General features: G+C 37.2%; 1 protein-coding gene across 2 annotated transcripts in view; it reads left to right on the forward strand.

Moving 5' to 3' along the window:
• The window catches only part of FRS2 (fibroblast growth factor receptor substrate 2), a 52922-nt gene extending 36129 nt beyond the window's left edge, over positions 1-16793 (forward strand). For both annotated transcript variants that reach the window (XM_027679685.1, XM_027679684.1), the window contains exons 3-7: positions 583-674; positions 2426-2612; positions 5613-5771; positions 6643-6806; positions 9150-16793. In XM_027679685.1, coding sequence (XP_027535486.1) covers positions 609-674; positions 2426-2612; positions 5613-5771; positions 6643-6806; positions 9150-10100 — 1527 coding nt within the window. In that variant the 5' untranslated portion in view covers positions 583-608 and the 3' untranslated portion in view covers positions 10101-16793. The remainder of the gene's footprint in view (positions 1-582; positions 675-2425; positions 2613-5612; positions 5772-6642; positions 6807-9149) is intronic.
• Positions 16794-18437: the final 1644 nt, after the last annotated feature.

Genomic DNA, 18437 nt, shown 5'->3' on the forward strand with positions numbered 1-18437 from the left:
AGAACTTCACTGCGTGGCTGCCAGCACAGGGCTCCCTCCAGGCCTGGAATGCCTCCACCCTCTCTTGCAAAGCAGCCCTGGAGCTGCCAAAGCCAAGGCAGCCTTTCAGGATTGCCATGTGAGCTCTTTGTGTTGCCTGTGCCTGGTAACCTCCTACAGCCCAGGGCTTTTAGGGGTGGCACTAGGGCTGTGCTCAGCAGCCTGAGCCAGGGAGTCATCATCTAGGCTCCGGTTTAGGAGATGAAAATCACACTCGGTAAGTTGTTGGGTTTTGTTTTCCCCTAAGCTGCTACCATGGGAATTAAGGTGATAGATCAGATGTGTCTGTTTGGTAGTAACCTCAGGTTGAATTATTGGTAGGACTTTAACAGCTCAGTGTTGCCACTCCTTAATGGCAAATCTAACTTAACTACTATACTTGTAGTATCTATGTTGATTTTTTGTTACTTATGATAGCAAAATTCATCATGAAGAATTGTAATTTCAGAGAGTAATTTGCATTGGGTTGTTTTGTTGATGTTACTCTATTTTTACTTATGCTAAATGATCACTTTGTTGGTTGGGGTTTTTTTTTCCCTTTAGAGATCAGATGGTCTTCTAAAGAAGTCATGGGTAGCTGTTGTAGCTGTCCAGATAAAGAAACTGTCCCAGATAACCACCGAAACAAGTTTAAGGTATGAAAGTTACGTGGTATGCTGTGAATTATTTTGTTGCTTTCTTGCAGAGTAGGTCTGGGATTGAAAAAAATTAAATGAAAATAGAGTGCAGATTTCTGAATAGTTGAAACATTGCAGAGTTGCAGGTGTCTGTGGCTACAGGTTTCTCCTGCCCCTTTGAGGGATCCTCTTTTACGAGTAGTGACAGGAATTGCCTAGATAGAGTAGGCTTTTTACGACAGTTTTGATCTTTAGGGAGGAGAAGAAGCCCTGTGCTTTGATCCATCTCCATTTCAGTTGGTAGGGGCCAAGTAAGTGTTGTTGTCTCTGGGAAGTTACAGAAGATAGGGAAGTATCCATGAGCATAAGGGAAGAGCTATTAGAGAAGTGTGATTGTGAACCTGAATGCAGGGTCAGCAATAGAAAATTTTAGGACTGCTGATTTTACTTGAAGGTCACTACTGATTGTAGCATTTTGAGAACTTTTGCCCTTTACTTGGAAGAAATTTATTTCTAAATGTGCTTTTGTCCCATATATCTCTGGAATTTATAAGCTTGTGAACACTTGTTCATGTGCTTAACATGCTAAACATGAAGCTGCTGAAGTCAGTGACTTTAAGTAAACATACCTTTGCATAGTCACACAAGTCAGATTTGCTTCTGCCCTCCAAACTCTGAGTTGACAAAGGAATGTAATACCTCCATAGTGAAAAATGATTCATGTGTTGCCTTAGGGAAATGTTTAATATTGTCAGTAAAGAAAGCTGAAAGATAAAATATTTCTGTTTTCTTGCTCTTTATGCATTTGACATCACTTTGTGTAACTAGTTCCTGATTTTCTCCTTATAGAATTTCTCTATTGTTTGGATCGCTGATTTAGCAGCAGGAGGGAGAAGATGAAAGAATGTAATTTGCAAAATGAGGAAAATTGGCATAAGCCTCAGTGGCAGATGAAACTATTCCTAATTCTTTTCAATTGACTAGATTTCAAGTTGAAAATGTCTCTTTAAGGAGTAACATTAATTCCATAGGGAAAATTTTTGGTAGCTTTTTAATGAATAATAAAGAATTGCACTAAAAGCAGCATTGTGAGATAAAATACATGCAGGGGAAGATATATATTGTCCAAATTCCATAAAGGATGCAGATGACCTCAAAATAGTTTAAATGCAGAACAGAATAAGAGTTGAAGCTTTATACACGTTTTCACACAAGGTAACTATAGGGTATTTGAGTTATTTGTTGACTTTAAAAAGGCAGCAAAATATCTAAAATTGTTGGGTGCTTCAGCACAGTGTAAGGCTATACATGTACGTGAAGGAAGCTTTATCTTGGAGCTGCTTACCCTTTTTTATTCCTTTTCCCAACTGTAAGTGGGATTATATGACAAAGCAAATACTTTTTTTTTAGAAATGGGACTCTGAGAGGTTCCATTATCTGAGGAATGCCTTATGCATGGGGAAATACTTGAATATGTACATAAAGCCAGTTTAAAAAAAAGTATTTAACTTATGAATCTCTTCTACTTTAAATTTCTCACCAGATTTTACAGCAATGTTAGGCAGTTTCATTTGTATTGCTTTTAAATAAGTAGTATTTTAATTTTTTTAATTCTGGGTTGGGGAAGCAAAGGAACTAGTTTGGTGAGTTGTTCTTTTTTTCGTTTTGGTTTTTTTTTTTTAACAACAAGGATCATAACTAGATTATTAGAAGTGGTATTGTTTCTCAAAAGAGTACTTACCTAATACTTTTAATCTTATTTTTTATAGGTTATTAATGTGGATGATGATGGTAATGAACTGGGTTCTGGCATAATGGAACTTACAGATACAGAATTGATTTTGTACACTCGTAAAAGGGACTCTGTAAAATGGCACTACCTCTGTCTCCGTCGCTATGGCTATGACTCAAATCTTTTCTCTTTTGAAAGTGGTCGAAGGTGTCAAACTGGACAAGGTATGTGGAAATTTTGTATATAAAGATTTTTGAAATTTATTTGATGTTGGAAGATATTTACCGGTCCTTTGGCAAGGGTTATAAAGGCTATAGTTTTATATGTGAGTGTGGTTTCTGGGAAAAAATTACCTTATGAGGAATGAGGATTTGAGTTGCACATAATTTCTGGCATTGTAGGTCTGGAGGACTTAAAGCTTCTATGTGTGAATACTTTTGGTCAGCTTAAGAGGTGGTTTTGACAGGGAAATTCTCCTGCCTCAGAAGTTGCCTTGACTTTCAGGGGGAGGCAATAGGTTCTGGAACTGTGGAGGAATTTCTTCAGAATTCAAAGAATTATTTATTTTTAGATTTTAAAAGACTAGAGCGCTGATATGAACTGGATGTCCCCACCTTATTATTATCTTCAGTAACATACTTGTGTTTCATCTTCTTCCTAAAGCAAATTACCACTTTCAATTATATCAATGACATAATTCTCAAATTTTTACATGTTTTGGTATGAAGTGTGTATACTTCAGCTATGCTCAGTTATTTTCTGTGTGGCTTTCACTGGAAGATAGTTACCTTTCCAGTTCCCAGACCATTTCTGCCTTGGCCAAGGTTGGCTGCCTCTGAGAAGATGCAGGCTTTTCTCTCTTCACTGCAGCAGTCACTGGGGAGGATGTTTTGGTTGAGGTCTTGACCTTATTTTGTATCTTTCTACTGTGAAGTAGCTGTGTGTAGTTGGAATTCTTATGTATTCATATGTTGTGAAATTAAGTTGCAATTTTATTACAAATTTTTAGCATGTACTAGTGGTTTTTATCAATAACAATATTTAGAAACTGCGATTTTTGTTTTTTAATTTCACTGTAAAAAAGTCAGGAAGATCAAAGAACTTGATCATAAGTAAACCTGGTAAATCTTCATTGTCCAAGCAGAGGTAAGGGCAGACAAATTCTTTTTTATAAGTGTTTTAGAAGACATTCTCAGTTTGTCTCCTAATGAGAAATGGAGATGTTTTCAAATGTCACAGTACTAAAATAAATTTTCAGAATTCTAAACAGAAAGTAATAAACTTTGTTTTGAACATAATCACTGTAATTGATTTTGCAGGTTTAATTTATTGCTTCTTTTAAACATTGAAAAGAGATACTAATAATATTTAATTGAAAATACTAATTTGAAGGTTCTTTTCCACAGTCTATTAGCAAGTGTGCAAAATTTTCCACCGAGTCTAATTGACTTCTCCGCTTTCCTCCCAGTTGCTTTATTCTTTTTTTTTTTAAACAGAGAAGATTAAGCAGGCTGTGTAAGCAGCAACTCTTTCCTCCCTCTTTTGTTTCTTGACTTCCTTATGTAATATTAAAATACTGTGAATATTGAGAAAAAAGAAATCTGGCAGAAAATGTTCTTTGCTGCCCTTTTGCAATGGAGCATTGTTCCTGAGACCTACACTGGGTTTTGTGGGCACAGTTGCAAAACCTCATCTTCGCTTTGTGTATTGACTGAGTTTTTCATTTGAGAATTCACTGACTACTGCCGAGCAACTTCTTGCATTAGTCAGTATTCTTGTTTGTGTTTTCCCTTTAATCTCAAATTATATCTATTGTTAAGTTGTCGTAGTGCACTGATGGTGAAACATTGAGTTTGTGCTATGTGTTAAAAAACTTGTGTTTTAGGAGCACAGCTAATAGATAATTCAGGATAGAAGACTTGAAGAACCTGGTGTGTCACCATGTTGTGTGACAGATCACATTGTATTTAATATGAGTGTATTTAAAGGCAGCTGAAGTTCTTGGAAACATACTGGGAGCTTTACAAGCTTGTGAACCTAGATTTTTTTAAATTCTATTTCTTGTCCGTTAAGATTTAAGTATCAAGTGTGAATTTTCAGAAATACACAAAATATTAAACGTGGACTATTGTACTTGAGCTGGATCATTGGTCAGGGAAATAAAGTAGTAGAAGCTCTGTAGCTGCAGTGTTACAAGCATGAAGCTTATTTAGTGCACTAGCTCAATATTAATCATTGAGTGTCATTCCTCCTAGCCCGCTTGGTATATTCCCAGCTGGGTTTTTGTGAACCTCTGCCATGTGGAGCATTTCTTGTAGTTCTGATCTGTCACAGTTCTGCGTCCCTAAATAAATATATGATGATAGTAATTGCCAGCATATTCACATAACTGCATTTCCAGTAGGGGTAGCTATATAGATAGGTAGTTTTTAGTAAAAAGTGTTTTAAGATTGTAATACTCACTTTGAAAAATGAGCACCTGCACCCACGTTTAACAAGCATGTCAACTTTAACTTCATGCTTTCAATGGAAGAATAATCCAAAGCTGCGACTTTGCTGGTGAGGGTAAGTTGGGACGCTCCCTGCTTTTCAAAGGCAAAGTGGCACAATACACACGCAACATACACGGTATTGCTGCTAACTTTGTGTTCTGTGTCTATTAGCCTAAAGCAATTAGTTTGTTACTGTCTGTTTCACACGGTTTGTCTTACTAGCTTTTTATTTTAATCCTCTTAAGGAAACTAAGCTTTTACTCAGTGTTTAAATCCTTTTTTGTTATGCAGGTATCTTCTTTTTATGGTAATTTAATAGAAATCCAATTTAGGAAATATGACCTTGTAGCACCACTGTAGTTTCATTTAAAGATTTTTAAAAATTTATTTAGTAGGTATCCTTTTTATGAGCTTAAAAGAAAGAATCTTGGTGGGGTTTCCCCCCCCCTCATTTAGCACTCAAAACTTAGTTTTGCTCTTAACTGAATCAGTTTTCTGTTCTAATTTAACTTCTGGTGCATGGGAATCTTATTCTTCTATGAGATAACCACTTCAAAGGTTCTCACAGTAACTTTGTGTGTTTTGGTACAATAAAAATTTCATAACATTTTTACTTCTTTAACAGGTATTCATTATGTGGATTCCAGTTCTATTTCTTGAAAGTTATATATATTGTAAGGCATGTTTCTTAGTTAAAGGATTTTTAATTTTTTTGTGTGTGTGTATTTGTAGGAATCTTTGCCTTTAAATGTGCCCGGGCAGAAGAGCTATTTAACATGTTACAAGAGATAATGCAAAATAATAGCATAAATGTGGTAGAAGAACCAGTAGTAGAAAGGAATAATCATCAAACTGAATTGGAAGTTCCAAGAACCCCTCGAACACCTACCAGTAAGTATGGTTCTACTGTCAGATGACATACCTGAATGTAATGTGGTACTTAGCTGAAAATAGCATTTGATTTGCATTTAATCTTTAAATAATTAAAAAGAAAGCTAATTTAAAGCTGAGACTAACTACCAGTAATGCAGTCTCTTGAGGTACTTGCTGAGGATTCTCTTTGGAGAACCCTAAGTCTTGGAAGCAGAACTGCCATAGTAAAGTTCTTCACCTCTATGAAATAAGTTTTGGGAACTTAGTTGTTGCATGAGAACACTTACAAATACACCTATTGAATTGCTTTATAATATATCAACATGTTTTACATGTTTTCTGAGAAATGTTAATGTTGGGCAATGTTCCAACCTTTTTATTAGGGGAAAAAAAGTACTGGTAAAACCACATGTACAGTGGCTTTGGAATCTTTTTCTTTTGCTCGGAGTAGGAGGACGGGCAGACTGGAGTGCTTTCAAAAATACCAGAAGATTTTAGGTAATCTCACGCAGATGGCTTGATATTTGAAACTAGGAATTCCAGGTTGTTGATGATTTTAGAGGAATGGAAGCTTAGTTAAATAAGTCTCTGTTTGTCAGGGAGACATGTTAATGATAGAAAGTTGGATAGTGGGAGGACTGCAGTGTGTAATACACCCAGGTTTAGGTTTCATGGTTGCTTCAGTCATGTTTCCCAGTAAATACTGGGATGCTATTCTCTGTTGTGTTTCCTTCCTCCAAGCAAAATTGAGCCTTGTGAATATTTAATACTGTTTTACATATTTTAATTTCCCTTTTGAAAATTAAAAATGAATATATAAAGCATCTTACTAATATACAGTAAAATGTTCTATTTTAATATGGTTTTGCTTGTTTTCTAATTGAATCAGCTCCTGGGTTCAATGCACAAAGTTTACCTAATGGCTATCCCAGATACCCATCTTTTGGAGATGCTTCATCACATCCTTCCAGCAGACATCCTTCTGTGGGAAGTGCGCGCCTCCCCTCTGTCGGTGAAGAATCAACACATCCTTTACTTGTAGCAGAAGAGCAAGTGAGTGGGTTTTTTCCCCTCATACAACTTAGGTTCCACATTACTTCAGATTTTTATAATGATTTTTCTGTAGGCTTTCACTTGTGTTTTTCAGTGTCAGGTGTAATGTATTTCTACCATATTTTAACTACCTCAGAAACGTGTTTATTATATTATTTTTATTATATTTTGCCTCTTTAAAATGATACTTTGTAGGATAGCTTCGTATTTATATACAAATAAAATATAGAAAGTATGTATTTGCATTATACTATTTTAAAAAATTTCAGTAATTATTTTTAAACACAAGTAATTGTACATCATAATGAGAGATCCTGGTCAAAAAGCTTCTTTATATGTAAGTCTTCTATTTGGCAAATAGAAATCATGGAATATTTTAGGTTATAAGGGACCTCTAGTCCTCCAGATCAAATTTTTAAGTTAGAGACAGCTGCACAGAGCCTTCTCCTGGTCATGTTTTTAATACTGCAAACGAGGGGATTCCACAGAACCTGAGCCATGTGTTCCAGTGTTTCACCACCTTTGTTGTGAAAACATTTCTCCCTAATATGTAATCAGATTTTTTCTTGTTATGGCTGTTGTCCACTGCCCTTTAGTCTTTTGCTGAATATCTCCAAAAAGGGTGTGGCTCTGTCTTCTTTATATGTTAGGTAGTCAAAAACACCTGTTAGATGGTTTCCTGGCCTTTTCATTAAGACAGAACAAAGATGGTGCTCTAGGTTCTCCTTGTATGTCACATGCTCCAGCCCTCCACTACACTTGCTCCAGTATAATGATGTCTGTCTTGTACTGAGGAGCTCAGATTCAGTCTCACAAGAACTGAGTTGATGGTAATAATCATGTTCCTTAACCTAGTAGCTGTGCTACTGCTAACACAAACCAGTGCAAGTTTGGTTTTTCATTGCTGCCAGAGCATGCTGCTGACTCACATTTGACTTACCATCTACCTGGACCCCCAGCTTTGCTGCAAGGCTCCTTTTCAAGTCAGTTGGTGTCTAACCTGTTGGTGGTGTTCTGTACCAGGCACTGGACTTTGCATTTGCTGTTGCTGAGGTTTCCATGAGGTCAGTTCTCCAGGCTGCTGAGATCCCTCAATGGAAAGCCTACCAGTCTGGGAAAGACTGAAAACTCTCAGAGGGTGTGTTCTCTCTCATCATTCAGGTTGCTGATGAAAATGTTAGATGTTAGTCAAGTTTAATAATGTCATGTGGTTTAGGAAGATTTCTGTGTGTGACAAGAAGCAGTGTTGGAAACCAGAGAGGGTAACCAGAGCAGAGTGCAGTGAACTGTCTTGTGGGAAAGGATTTGTTAGGAGCCACCACAGAATAGTTCAGGTGTTATTGTTGGAGTTCTTGAAGAGTAAATGAGTTAAAGTATCAGTGTAGGAGTCAAGTGAGCTGTAAATAACACTTCAGCCTGTAGAGCTTGACAGAGAGGTTTGGAAGGCTACACGACTGCTGCTGTAAAATACTACTTTTGCTGTTTGGGTATCCAGACATGGAATTAAAATTTAGAGAAAGAATCCAGTGTTTCCCATTCAGCCTTGTGTTGATCCACTTTGGGAAATTGGAGGGATAACCTAATAGTGTATTTTTTGCCTTTCCTAGTAGCATATGGTGACAATTCCTGCTTCTATTTAATTCTGAGTTCCACTCTTCATATGGAATTATATATTTTTCTACTTCGGTTTCTGTTATTATGAAGCTGTTGGCTCTTGAAGAAAGAATTGACTGTTCTTTCAGTAGACCCAGCCTCTCTTTTTGTTGCTGCAGTGGTACACAAGGCAAGAGCCTGAGGGTTTTTTTAGGTCTTTCTATGGTTTTTTTTGTTTTGATTTGCAAGTTTCCTTTGCAATGTGGAAATTACAAAGACAAATTTAGGAAAATAACTGTTGGTCGCTGTCACGGTAAGGAACAACAAAGTAAAGCTCTCACTGATCTGTCCATGTGAAGTAATGAGCTAATGGATGTAATGAAGTAAGGAGCAGCCCAAGTTTGCCCTGATCAGAGCAGAGCTGTAATAGAACCTGAAAAGTGAGAATTAGAGCACAACCGAGATAAAACATCAAATAAAACTAATTATTAATCTAAAATATAAATTCTGTTCTTTTGTTATAGTAGCATTAACAAAACCAACAACAAAATTTCAGGGAAAAACCCAAAACTGACCACAGTTCAACAAAATGTGAGAGGTGACCTTTACTCTTAAACACCTGCCATAACAAGATTTTATTTTCAGGTATTTTTATTAGAAAAGTGGGGAGCTAAGAAGGAAAGAAATTTGGAGGGGACAAAAGAGGCACAAAGAGCATTTGAATTTCCTCTTTTTTTCTTCTTCTTTTAGGTGCACACTTACGTCAACACTACTGGAGTACAAGAAGAAAGAAAAAATCGATTGAGTGTGCATGTGCCACTGGAATCAAAGCTTTCAAACACTGAAATAACTAAAGTGAAAGAAGATCAGATGTGTACTGATGACAGAGATGCTCAGGTTCTCCTGGAGCCTGAAGGAGTCAAATTTGTTTTAGGACCAACACCTGTTCAAAGGCAGTTAATGGAAAGAGAGAAACTGGAGCAACTTGGGAGAGATCAAGTTAGCGGCAGCAGCACAAACAACACTGAATGGGACACTGGGTACGACAGCGATGAACGTAGAGAAACACCATCTGGTAATAAACTGGTGTATGAAAATATAAATAGGTTATCAATCCCTAGTGCCTCAGGGGTCAGGAGAGGTCGCTTGACATCAACCAGTACCTCAGACACCCAGAACATTAACAACTCTGCTCAGAGGAGAACTGCGCTGTTGAACTATGAGAACTTGCCATCCTTGCCTCCTGTTTGGGAAGCCCGCAAGCTGAGTAGAGATGAAGATGACAGTTTAGGACCAAAGACCCCGTCTCTGAATGGCTACCACAATAACCTAGATCTAATGCATAATTATGTCAATACAGAGAATGTAACAGTACCAGCAAGTGCTCATAAAATAGAATTTGCACGACGTCGGGACTGTACCCCAACAGTCTTTAACTTTGACATTAGGCGTCCAAGTTTAGAACACAGGCAGCTCAACTATATACAGGTTGACTTGGAAGGTGGTAGTGACTCTGACAACCCTCAGACTCCAAAAACCCCCACCACTCCACTTCCGCAAACTCCAACCAGGCGCACAGACCTGTATGCTGTGATAGACATTGAAAGAACTGCTGCTATGTCAAGCTTGCAAAAAGCACTGCCCCGAGATGATGGTACTTCTAGGAAAACTAGACATAACAGTACTGACCTGCCTATGTGAGCCTGGGAAGCATTGAATCATTTGCACCTTTTGTGAAGTTTATAACATTGAAGATGCGAGTACTTTGCATTTCTTAACACTAATGCCTTTTATAGACTAATAGAACTTTTTCTGCATACTTCATGTACTTGTCTAACTAAAGGGAATTAATGTAGAGCAAGTATTCATCTAGGTAACACTATTTCATTCTACAGTAGAAGTTATTACTGCATAGCAGCATCACCACCTTTCACAGTGCCTCTTTAATTGATTACAGTCTGAGTGACATGCTGTTTTTGAATTTATAAATATTCTGGTCTGGTGCCTATACTCATTAATGGCATTTATAACACTTTTTAAAGCCTCTTGATATGTGCATTATTAGCAGGTAAACCTAATCTTTCAATATACATATCTTACATTCATTTCTCATTGAAGTGGTTCCTCCAGAATGAAATGTATGTAATACACTAATTCACTCAGTTTGACACACACAAGATACATTGGTTCATCTCAAGGAATATAAACACCATACCTTTTTTGCCTGTGGGCAAGAAGGCCTCTAATTCCTGACAGTTTTCTCATCTTGTGTGATTTTTGAGAGGTCACATTGATGTTCATTGATCAGAGCTATAAACACATCTAAATCCAGCCTTAAGCTCCTTCCGCTAGAATAGAATTCCAAGTCACATATCAAATTCCCTGTGAAATCTGGCAAAATTTTAATCCCATTAAAGTTTTGGGGTTTTTTGTGAAGGAATTCACAGGTGGGCTGGATGAATTAAGGCTCTCTTGTCCTTTCTTAGTTCAGTGTCCTTTTCTTTCTTTGCATTTGTATGTTTCTTTTTTATTTGTTCCATAATGTCTTGGTTTAGAAGTCAAAATTTTGTACATAGCTTTAATTATTGTTCAGGGTCATATATGTGTTTGTCTTACTCTCTGCATTTGACAAAGAAAGACTCTTGAAGGTCAAATAGTTGTCTTTGTCCAGTGTTCTACTTTTTTATGCCTGACAGAAATATCCCAGCTCTCCAGCAGCATGCATTATTGCACAACTGGAAAGGTTTATTATGCAGTTATTGTCTTCCTCTAAAGCATCAAACACAGGTTACACGGGAGGCAGGGTACTGGACTTGATAGTTCTTTACAGAAAGTTGTACATTCTAGCAGTGTGCATCCATAGGTGATAGTATACTTTAATTTAGAAAGATATGTAGTAAATTATCTGAAGGTAGTATTATCGACAAGCGTAATTCTTTTCCTTTTGCAGTTGGTGAATTTGGTCACAATGATGGCTGCTCAGTGTTACAGGTACATCCAGGTAGAATGTTCTTTGTTGAATATGCCAGATGCACCCTTAGAAGTTTTTATTTTGTTTTGTTTATTAATACTCTGAATAATCTTAGAATTCTGGCAGTATTGCAGGCGCACCTTGGTACTAGCAGTAGAAGAGATTACTCTTGAGCCTGTGATTGCAAAGGAACTGACACTTGTGTGAACTGGTATGATGTAAAATAACCCCTGAACTGTGAGGAAAAACATGCACGAAAAGCCATTTGGAGATCTGGAAAAGCATTAAGGGTCTTCATGCAATATTTGAGTTGAAGTTTTATGAAAAAAATCTACAGTTATTTTCAGTCTTTTAAATTGGTGTGTATTTCTGTTCCTCTTTTTTCTTTGGTCTTCTCTCATTTAGTAGTGGCATCAGTAGTAGCACCTGAAATACATGTGTCTTGCCACACCATTAGCTGGTATCAGGCAACCTTTTCACTTTGACTTTCATTACTTTTTACAGACTGTATGGTACTGAAATACCAGATGCATAAAGGCCATAATTTGCAGAAGTAAAAGATGAGAGTCACTGAGACCATTATGAGGACCTTAAACAAGATTTGGAAAAAAAAAACAAACAACAATCCTCATTAATGATTTAATGATCAGCCTTTGCATATTCTTGTGATAGGCTTCTTGACTTGTGGGGAGACCTTGGTACTCAAAAAGGTAATGACTACCTAAAGCTAGGCATTTTACAGGTCTGCAGTGTCTTGAAAGGAGCCAGGTGGGGGTCAGCCTCTTCTCCAAGGCAACTAGCGATGGGACAAGAGGACATAGTCTTGAGCTGCACCAGAGGAGGTTTATGTTGGACATTAGCAAGAAATTCATCACAGAAAGTATGATTAGACATTGGAATGGGCTGCCCAGGGAGGTGGTGGAGTTACCGTCCCTGGAGGTATTTAAGGAAAGACTGAATGTGGCACTGAGTGCCATGGTCTAGTTGACAAGGTAGTGTTCAGTCATAGGTTGGACTCGATGATCTCAGAGGTCTTTTCCAACTTAATTGATTCTGTGATTCTGTGAGTGTTCCCACACATCTTTGCCATTGCCTCACCTTATGCTATGGACCAGTCTTGGTCTGTACTGAAGAGAAATTACCATGCATTGCAAAATACTTACTGGGTTAATAATACTGGTGTGATTCTTGTTCTTAGTGTATAGCTCACTTAAGTTTGTGAGCTGAACTAATGCTTCAGCTTGTGTTTTGAGGCAAACGTGTTTGATCTAACTAGCTGCTTAGAAATATTTGGTCCTCATCTGTATAGGTTGGACAAATTAATTGGACCCTAAAAACACACCTGTGAGGCAGGAAAGTAATATTCTTAAGTGCAAAGTATGGAAACAGGTTTCAGGTAGATCGTAAGTGACCTGCTGAAATTTCAACAACCAGACGTATCTCTCCTTAGTTCCACTGCACTGTCCTATGCATTTAGTCTGAATAGTTTCAGATAGAAGGAATGGTCTGAAAATTTTTTTATCTTATTGCAAGTTTCACAATGTTTTCCTAGCTCTGGTCCCCAGAATTGATAACATACTGAAATTTCAACTTTTTGTAGCCTTAATTATACTAACAAGTCTGATGACATATTTTCCAGGACTACTTTTTTAACATCTTACTTTTTACAGGTGGGATAATGCTTTCTCATTTTGTATATGCTGCAAACATATTGAGTATTCCCTGTTACCCACACTACTCATCTTTAGCATTCCTTATTTTCTGCCCCTTGAAGTAGATGCAGTTGCAATGCACTTTACTCTTTTAGACTTGGTAAATATTTTTTTTCAATTTTTCTTTTAAAGGCTGTGATGTTAGATTTAGTTTCTGTAATCTAGGATTCGGTTTTTAGCTGAAATCTCTCCACAGTATTTAGATCATATTTATTTTGGGCCCACAGATGTACAGAACAAGAAACTACAAATGTGTAACTATTTTCTTTAATAAATGAGGCATGTTAAGTTTACATAAACAAGGTCCTGTAAAAATGGTAACATCTCCATCAGTTCTATTTTTCATCCATGATGTGCGGTTGGCTGCTGCCCTTCAAGTATATTTGACAAGGGAAAGTCTTTAACTCTAGGTATTCCTTTAATGCAATGATTTGGGAAAGATATACATTAGTGTATCTTTTAAACAAGGAAACTGAGTTGGTAAAAAAGATGAAACGGTGACCAAAAGTACATAATAAAGATTGTAGTAGAAATACAGGTAGTGAGAATTTAATCCATTGTTATATCAGGAAAATAATCTTCTGTTTCCCCCAATAAATACATTTTGCATATGAGAGGGGTTGAATGTGATGGTGTGCATTGAAGCACTATTCCTGTTCCTATTAAAGTCTGCAGAGCGTTTGTAGGAAACTTAAGTGTTCGAGGAGACATTTCATATAATAAATTGCTTAAACCCCCTGGTGTGTGTGTGTGTGTGTGTCCCGCCCCCAGATGTTTGGATATTTGTGTGTGTGTTTACACCTCTGACTGGAGCTTGGGTGTAAAAAATGTCACAGAAATGTGTAAGCCGTACAAAGTCCAAAACAGAGCTGCTTTGGTATGTGACAGACCAGCAGTTGATTTTGCTAGTTTTTTAACAGTGTGTATTGGCTCAAAATCTAGCTGTCCTTGTTTTTGTTTTATATTTAACGACTTCTCAATGAGACAGAGTTAGGAAAGAGCAGATTGTTTTTATTGACTGTCGGTGAAGTAAAAATGGAAGTTCTGATTAATGTCAGTTACTGCTTTGAGCATATAACGATGTATCTGATTTGGACCTCTATTTCTAAGCAGTATTCTCTTCATGTAAGGTGGGATCAATGGTGAAGTTCCATTTCTGCACTGTAGTAATTTATTTAATGGCTGCAAATAAGATGAAACTGATGGAGTAGGAACTACTAGTGGACTTAAATCTGAAATTCTTCTATTTCCCCTAAAGGAGCTCGGTCCTTCACTGTGATAGATAGAATTAGGTGTTTTTGGAATTTAATGATACGATCTTTCCCATCTCTTCCTTGAGGTAGCAATTCAGGCATTTATATTGACAGTATTTACTTAATATAAACCTAAGTTCATTTATTATATGTTTATTTTAAATTCATATACACTCCAAGAAAAAAACAAGTCCAGAAGAAATTCCACCACAAAAAACTGCGTTAAGATGGAGTCAAGTTTGTTGATGTCCTTCTTACAGAACATATATGAAAAAGACAGGAAGTCACGAATTGGGGTTCTTTCACAATCTTTAGGAATTACTTCCTCTTTTGGAAAAGATAAGTGCATCAGAAGAAAAAAAAAAAGAAAAAGAGCAACCTAGCATCTGCAACTCCGACCATGTATATATTATTTCTTGTGGTACTGTGCTATAAGATATGTTACTAAGTCTGCCAGATGTCTTAGGAGGATATTGCCCTAACACAGTGTTTACTCCAGATTAACGCAGTATTTTGTTTGGAAATATGTAGGTGTACAGATAGAATATGAGAGATAAAGTTGAGGAAACGAGTGTTGGACATTTCTATATTTTTATATATTATGAAGGGCATTTTTGAAATTTTTCTTGCAGTTTTAGTAATTATTTAGCGTGGTAATATACATATATTGTGACAACGTTTTCTGCTATATCCATTATTTTGGTGTAATTCTGTTTTATGTAGCAAATATGTGTATATACAAAGGAAATTATGTAAAAATTACGATTAAAAAATAGGCTGAAGCCCTTCAGAATAAGGACCGTCTTCCTCTGTGTCTGCAAAGTACTAAATGCCTTGGGGTCCCAGCCAGAGCTCATGTCTGAGACCCGTGGTGACTGAATTGCCAAGCGATGAGTGGGGGGAAGCAGCTCCTCTGCTTCCCATGAGAAGCCTTAGTGCAAAAGGTGCCATGAAACTTACCTTGCCAATCCCTGGTGCTGGGGCTGTGCTGTTCATGGTCATTCCCAACACCACCTGCCAAGCAACCCAGAGAGCCCAGAGTCCATGTATCCTTTGCTCTGGTCCTTCCCTTTGACAATAGGAAAGGAAGTCTGAGAAGAAGGTTTGGTGTCATCAGGGAATCTTCCTTGTTAGCAGGGTGACCCTTCCAGAGCTTGTTGGGTCTGCATGCAGTGTCCTTTGAAGCTGAACAAATGATTCATGTTGACTTCAAGGGCCACTGGATATGTTCCTACAAGATCAAGTTCTACTGACAGCTCTGTTACACCTGAAGACCTGGTGTCAGGTTCTTCAGGAATGGTCTAAAAATACTGTAAAAATATAAATATATTTAATTACATGTACTGAAAAATCCTATTTGTTGTGGTCAGAGTTCAGATAATTACAGGAATTTTGATTTCTTAGTCATACTTGCATATATGTTGCTTTGACTATTGTGTATGAAAGAGGAAGTGATTCTAAATTGAGTGAAAGATTGGGATTACACCTTTTTTTAATGGCCATGTTATTTAGGAATGGATGTCAGCGAATTTAAATCCATAATAATGCAGTTTTTTGCATTAGAACATGTGTGTATATCATACACCCACATTTTATATATAATATATATTTGGTACTAACTTTGTATTTTCCCTGGAATTTTGCCAAATCGCAAACACAGATGTTCTCACTTGCAAGACTTTGGTACTTAACTGAATGTATAAGAAATGCTCTGGTATGAAAGGAAAGAGTGTTATATGGTGTCCCACGGTACGGGGACTCGACCAGCAGGCACATTGCCTTTTTCACATCTCGCTTCACTGCAGCATCACCTTTGGTCTCCTCAAAAGCAGTTCTGTGTCTCAGCCCGATTGCAGACAGCTGAATACTGCCCTAGCATGAAAGCTGACTGGTAGGTAGTAAGAATACAGTAGTCACCAGTGTGCCACAAATGCATTTATTAAATGCAGAAATAGACATTTCTACAAAGGCCAAAATCTTATATTGTATGTTCCTTTCTTGTCATTACATTGTATCATATTGTAAGATTATTGTATGTCCTAATTTGCATTATAAAATGTTTTTTCCTACTTAAAGACATAAATATAGCAACTTTGTATAAAGGTAGCTTTCTAGATTTTTATTTCTTTTATATGAAAAAGTCTGAACAGTGGGAGTACCATTGCCAAATTGTTTATAAAATTTCAAGTAATTTTCCCTGTTAAATGAATTTGTTTTTACAAACATTCCATATTTCTTATACTATGCAGAAAGAGTGTATTTTTATGTCATTCCACATTAATCTTAAAAAATTAATTTCACTTGTTTTAAGCTGCCATTATTGAGAAAGCTTACCAAATGTGCATTTTTAAAAAGTGTTATGTATTATGAAACATTTTCCCCCCTTTACCAGTGCCAACTTCATTTGAAAAAAAATAAATTGTAGCATGGCAATAAACTATTGATTTTACATTAAAAATTGTCTGTGGATTACTTGAGTAGTTCACAGGGTTAGTGTCACTGTATTGTCTTTTTTTTTTTTAATAACCTTTTTTTGCTTTTCTTTAAATCATTGCTTCAGGTACCTGTCTCTGCCTTCCTCTTGCCTCCATATTGCACTCATTACTCAGTAGTAAAAAAAAACCCAAACTGATCACGATGATATGAAGTCTTTAAATTTGTCTCCAAATTTCTGTTTCATTTTCTGCTAGTTTTCTGTCACATCTTTGTCATGCACATAGATTTAGATTTTTTTGTTGTGGTAGTACTGTTGCTGTCAACTACGGGCTAGTGAATCACATGCCGGCAATTTCAATGTGCTATATTTCAGAAAACCCAAAAGGAATTTCTTAGCATAGTACTGATAAATTCTGAAAGAAAGAACTAAGAAAATAAAAAGGTTGACGTCCAGGTTGCCTTTTGGATTTCTTCTGGAGATTATAAAATATGGTGGTGATTTTTCAAAATTCCCTATTGCCTCTTTAATCCTTCCCAAGTCAGTGTTTTAAGGCATAATTTCAATAAAGGTGTATGTAACCAACAAATTAACAAAACCCTAGAAACATCAGGAGATGTTTTGTTTTCATAACTCCTTAAGAAACAACATTACATGGTCCATGCATAGTGTTGGTTAGATAACTTAGACCTTTGGAAACTCAGTTCTCAAGAAGGTTTTCATATCCCTGGCCAACAGTTCTGGAGCTTTTGTGACATCCATTACACGTAATATTTCCCTACTAGCATGATGCAGGCTTCAGTAGAAACTTTGGTTCTTTGTATCTTCATGTCAAAGCATTGAAGAGTTACCCTTTCAGACATATGTGCCATAATAACGATATAACTGGCCTTGCTAAAATTGCTATATATAAATCACAACAAAATGTAAATTTTCAGTTGTGAGCACCTGAAGCGTTAGATTTTGTGAAGAGTCTCTGTTTTCCTTCCTCGATCAAACTTGTACCTGCTCAGAAACTTAGGTGACTGGTCTGACTGAAGTTAAGCCTCAAACTAGATTGTGACTGATGTCTGAATTACTGGTCCTTGAGGACTCTTGCTACTGTATTATTCCTACATCACTAAGCTGCAAGTAGAAGGTCTTGATCTGAATTGAATCACTATCAGATACTGAGGTATGTGGAGGTCTGATTGAGAATTCATCCCTGAGCAATGAAGCCTGTGCCTTGCTGAGCTGTCTGGGGTGTCAAATGGTCTTTGGGACTGAAACATGCTCTGTTTCTGAACCTTGAAAGAGGTGAGGTGATTTATAGAATCACAGAATGGGTAAGGCTGGAAGGGCTCACAGTGGGTCATCTCCCTGCTCAGGCAGGGTCATCCCAGAGCACATGGCACAAGATTGCGTTCAGATGGTTCTGGAATATCTCCAGGGAGACTCCACACCCTCTCTGGGTTCCAGTGCATGGTCACCCGCACAGTAAAGTTCTTCCTTGTATTCAGGTGGAACTTCCTGTGCATCAGTTTCTGCCCGTTGCCTCTTGTCCCATTGTTTGGCACCACCAAGAAGAGCCTGGGTCCTCTTGGCTCCCGCCCTTCAGATGCACTGATGAGGTCTCAGTCATCTGTTCACGGCTGAGCAGGTCCAGGTCTCTCAGTCTCTCCTTGTAAG

Source organism: Neopelma chrysocephalum, unplaced genomic scaffold (assembly GCF_003984885.1).
Source record: "Neopelma chrysocephalum unplaced genomic scaffold, ASM398488v2 Primary Assembly neopelma1_59, whole genome shotgun sequence".
In the NCBI taxonomy this organism is placed as follows: domain Eukaryota; kingdom Metazoa; phylum Chordata; class Aves; order Passeriformes; family Pipridae; genus Neopelma; species Neopelma chrysocephalum.